Here is a 4,145-nt window from a genome sequence, read left to right as displayed (position 1 = left end):
CATAACTTTCACAAACGAGCTCCGAATCGAGCAAACTCATTCTTCTTGGATTCAGGATGACAAGAGCTATCCAACAAAAATATAATCGAGCAAAATCTTAAGAACATGCAGTTGCGAAAATGCCAATGATATAGAGATGTGAGACCTCTATGAATGAAGAACCGGCAAAAACTTCCAACATCGAAAACATCATAGAAGATGCATATGGACTCCGTTTTCGTTGAACTCGAGCTTGTCATGAAGATGACCATAAGCTCTAAAACGCACAAAGACACACCAAACAAGAACCAAGAAATATGATGCAAAGATGCAAATGGTTTAAGCTTTCAATGAACGATACGATCAAGCTACTCACTTGAGAGCCCCCCTTGACAGTACGACAATCTATCCTAAAATAGAGAAACCTACCAAGGGCAAACCTGTACCTTGCACCTAGCCCTCTTGAGCTAGATGACGATCTTGGCTTCCTCAAGATGGACCACCTTTCTTCATTGCGTTGGTTTTATGAAGACTAATTGATTGCTCCCCCATACGCATTATGTGTGAGCCAGTCTTCAGCACATCTTCACAAGTCCATTGCCACCACAATGGACGGCAAGCTTCAAGCATGATATCTTCGTGATGCTCCACTTGAACTTGCACACCACAATCTTGATGACGATTAACACTTGATGTCATCCTTCATAGGTTGAATGAGATCTCCCTCTTGATGCAAACCCATGGAAACACACCTAACCCCACATACAACTTTCACGAAGACCATGGGTTAGTACACAAAAGCGTTGTGGACAATGCTTATCATACCATGGGATCACTTGATCCCTCTCGGTACATCTTGTACACTTTGTGTGTTGATCATCTTGATTTACTCTTTGCTCAGTCTTGATCAACCTTGTGTCTTTATAGCCAATCTTTGGATAATACTTTGAATACCACCTTGGTTTCGGCCAGGCCGACTGGATCAAGTGGCTTTGGCTAGACCGACGACAATATTTTTTTTAAACCTGCACAATATTTTTCAGTTTTAATAAAAAAATATACTATTTAGAAAAAAATAGCCTAAAGAAGGACACTGTAAAACTTGAAAATCTGAAAGATTCTAGTCTAGTGAAAAATAATCAACAAAGGAATATTCTAGTGGTAAATAAGGACGGAATCTATTCATTAAAATGGGATGGGAATGATTCACCATTATTTTCGTGGCATCAAGAAAAATAACTAGCACATCATCGCGATCCCCGAGTATATTTGTTTCTGTTTCAAGTTCAGATGTCAATGTGATCTAAGGTAGGACGTCGGGGGGAGGAATGTCCACATTGATCCGACGACAAGAATATCCACCCAAGAAAGTAAACCTTGTTAAAATGGATATCAGTTGCCTTCAACCTTTTGCCTTTGCATAATTTTGACTAATTCGCCAGCGATCACTCCAGAGATTGTGCAACGGTTGCCATGTACGTACGCAAGTAACAATAATCACAATCACAAGAGCAATTAACGCCCTTCTCATCACCCAATTAACAACGCAATCTCGGTTTAACCATGCTAATGGTTGCGGGTCCGACCGTGCCATACAGAGGGGACGAAAGAGCACTCTCGCATTCTGTATACTTCTCGCGCCTTCCTGCTGCCGCTCCCGAAACTGGCCTCGCGAGAAGCTTCCGTCGACGGCGTTCCGGCCGTCCGATCCACAATCTCCACCAGGCGTACGCGTCAGATCGCACGGGCCATGCTCCCTGACTGGCCACGTGGGGACTGGGGAGGAGCCTGGCATTTCCGCCGGGTTATCCATTCCGCCCTGCGTTTCCTTATTTATAGCCTCGCCACCCACCGTGAAACCTCATCAGAAATCCCAAGCCAAAACAAAAACCACTCTCTAAATCCGACACAAAAACTCAAGCCCGAGCCCAAAGCTTCCTCCCTCCCGGAGACGAGATGGCTCCCGAGCTGGCCGGCAAGATGACCGCCAAGGCAGCCGTGGCGGCGGCCAAGCCCGCGACGAGGGCGTACGTGACGTTCCTGGCGGGGTCTGGGGACTACTGGATGGGCGTGGTTGGGCTCGCCAAGGGCTTGCGCAAGGTTGGCTCGGCCTACCCGCTGGTGGTGGCCGTGCTGCCCGACGTGCCCGAGCTCCACCGCAAGATCCTCGTCTCCCAGGGCTGCATCGTCCGCGAGATCGCCCCCGTGTACCCGCCCGAGAACCAGACCCAGTTTGCGATGGCCTACTACGTCATCAACTACTCCAAGCTCCGCATCTGGGAGGTAAATTGCTACACCGCCCGCATGTCTCGCTCACGTGTTTTTTTTCTCAAACGGAGCCAAAAAGCTTTGCCTCATCAAATTTAATAAGAACTTTTTTTAGTGTGTATGGCTAGTAATGGTATGCTGATCTGTTCTTGGTTTTGTTTTGAGCGCAGTTTGTGGAGTACGAGAGGATGGTGTACCTTGACGCCGACATCCAGGTGTTCGACAACATCGACGAGCTGTTTGATCTGCCCAAGGGGCGCTTCTACGCTGTGATGGACTGCTTCTGCGAGAAGACGTGGAGTCACACCCGGCAGTACCAGATCGGCTACTGCCAGCAGTGTCCCGACAGGGTGACGTGGCCGGCCGCCGAGATGGGCCCGCCGCCGGCGCTTTACTTCAACGCCGGCATGTTCGTGCACGAGCCCAGCATGGCCACCGCCAAGGCGCTCCTGGAAACCCTCCGCGTGACGCCGACCACCCCATTCGCGGAGCAGGCAAGCAGCTAGTGCTTTTGTTCCGAGAGTCCAGATTTAGCGATGATGGCGTTCGTGCTCACCTTGTTCTTGCTCCCTTCATCTGCAGGATTTCTTGAACATGTTCTTCAGGGAGCAGTACAAGCCGATCCCGCTGGTCTACAACCTTGTGCTGGCAATGCTCTGGAGGCACCCGGAGAACGTCCAGCTGGAGAAGGTCAAGGTGGTGCACTACTGCGCTGCGGTAAGTGGGCGTGACCTCTTGGCTGGTGGTATGAATTTCGTTCGGTTTTTTGATTACTTTCTTGCATTCTTACGGATGGATTGGTTACACCTGGTCGCAGGGATCGAAGCCATGGAGGTTCACGGGAAAAGAGGACAACATGGACAGGGAGGACATAAAGATCCTCGTTAGGAACTGGTGGGATATCTACAACGACGAGAGCCTCGATTTCAAGGGCCTGCCCGCCCTGGCCGCGGACGCCGACGAGCTCGAGGCGGCCGCGACGAAGCCGCTCCGCGCGGCCCTTGCGGAAGCTGGCACTGTCAAATACGTCACCGCGCCCTCGGCTGCGTAATCCCCGGTCGCCTAGCTCCGGCAGCTGCGCGCGCCAGCAGGCCCTCGTGGAGTGCCCGTGCCACGTATAAGCATTTGCATTTTAGTATTTTGCGTCTGTTCGGTTCCAAGTTAGCAGTTAGCAGTATCATTTCAAGTTTAAGATAGGAGGTTTGATCGAAACAGTCCACCTATGTGAATACCCTTACACCCTTCGTGAAGTAGAGTGCTGTCGTCCTGTATGAAAGAATTATGTGTTGAATCAATAGGAAGATGCAAACATTATGGCATGTCAATTTCTCTCACACTTTTTGTCAGCTCTGCTCTCCTTGTCATTCCTTCTCTGAAATGACGAAATGCGTCATTCTCGGGGGTGCTCCAATTCAATGAGCCCTCTTCACGTTTTCTGGATGGTTCTCGGCCCAGCGGCAACCTCAACTCGAAAGTACGATTCGGAAGAGCCGACGGGTGGGTCCGTTATATCCAGCAGTCTGAATAGTATGCGGTCCCTTTGCTCAAAGGATCCTGTCGGTGTTTTGACTGTGAGGATTTCGGGCTCGCTCCGGGGTCGTTGTGCTCAGGACGTGCTCCACCTATGGGGGCTCCGAGCGCTGTCGACGTGCTGATCTCATGACTGGCCGTGAAACGGACAAGGAAAATTTCTTCGGTGAAATGGAGTAAATAGGCTGATCTCATGACTGGCCGGTGAAACGGACGAGGAAAATTTCTTCGATATGCCAGCCTCCGAAACCTAGAATCAGCGGTCTATTTATTTTAGCAATGTCCGATGACTATTGCAATATGTACGATGACTATTGCAGTATGTACGCAAGATGCATCACGCTGCAGATGTGTTTCACTAAACCCAA

General features: G+C 49.8%; 1 protein-coding gene across 1 annotated transcript; it reads left to right on the top strand.

Annotated features, from left to right (window-relative positions):
- Positions 1–1,833: 1,833 nt before the first annotated feature.
- Positions 1,834–3,581, top strand: LOC123446536 (galactinol synthase 2-like). Its single transcript, XM_045123109.1, has 4 exons — positions 1,834–2,262; positions 2,418–2,741; positions 2,830–2,964; positions 3,065–3,581. The coding sequence occupies exons 1-4, from the start codon at positions 1,936–1,938 to the stop codon at positions 3,296–3,298; spliced, it is 1,020 nt and encodes a 339-aa protein (XP_044979044.1). The 5' UTR covers positions 1,834–1,935; the 3' UTR covers positions 3,299–3,581.
- Positions 3,582–4,145: the final 564 nt, after the last annotated feature.

Source organism: Hordeum vulgare, chromosome 4H (genome assembly GCF_904849725.1).
Source record: "Hordeum vulgare subsp. vulgare chromosome 4H, MorexV3_pseudomolecules_assembly, whole genome shotgun sequence".
Taxonomy (NCBI): Eukaryota; Viridiplantae; Streptophyta; class Magnoliopsida; order Poales; family Poaceae; genus Hordeum; species Hordeum vulgare.
The sequence above is the reverse complement of the archived record's forward strand: the minus strand, read 5'-3'. Positions and strand labels throughout refer to the sequence as shown.

Bases quoted from the DNA above. Each gene is read 5' to 3' on its own strand.
- LOC123446536 (XM_045123109.1), top strand. From the start codon at position 1,936: ATGGCTCCCGAGCTGGCCGGCAAGATGACCGCCAAGGCAGCCGTGGCG. The intron at 2,263-2,417 runs GTAAATTGCTAC...TTTTGAGCGCAG, and splicing joins CCAAGCTCCGCATCTGGGAG to TTTGTGGAGTACGAGAGGAT. The intron at 2,742-2,829 runs GCAAGCAGCTAG...CTTCATCTGCAG, and splicing joins CCACCCCATTCGCGGAGCAG to GATTTCTTGAACATGTTCTT.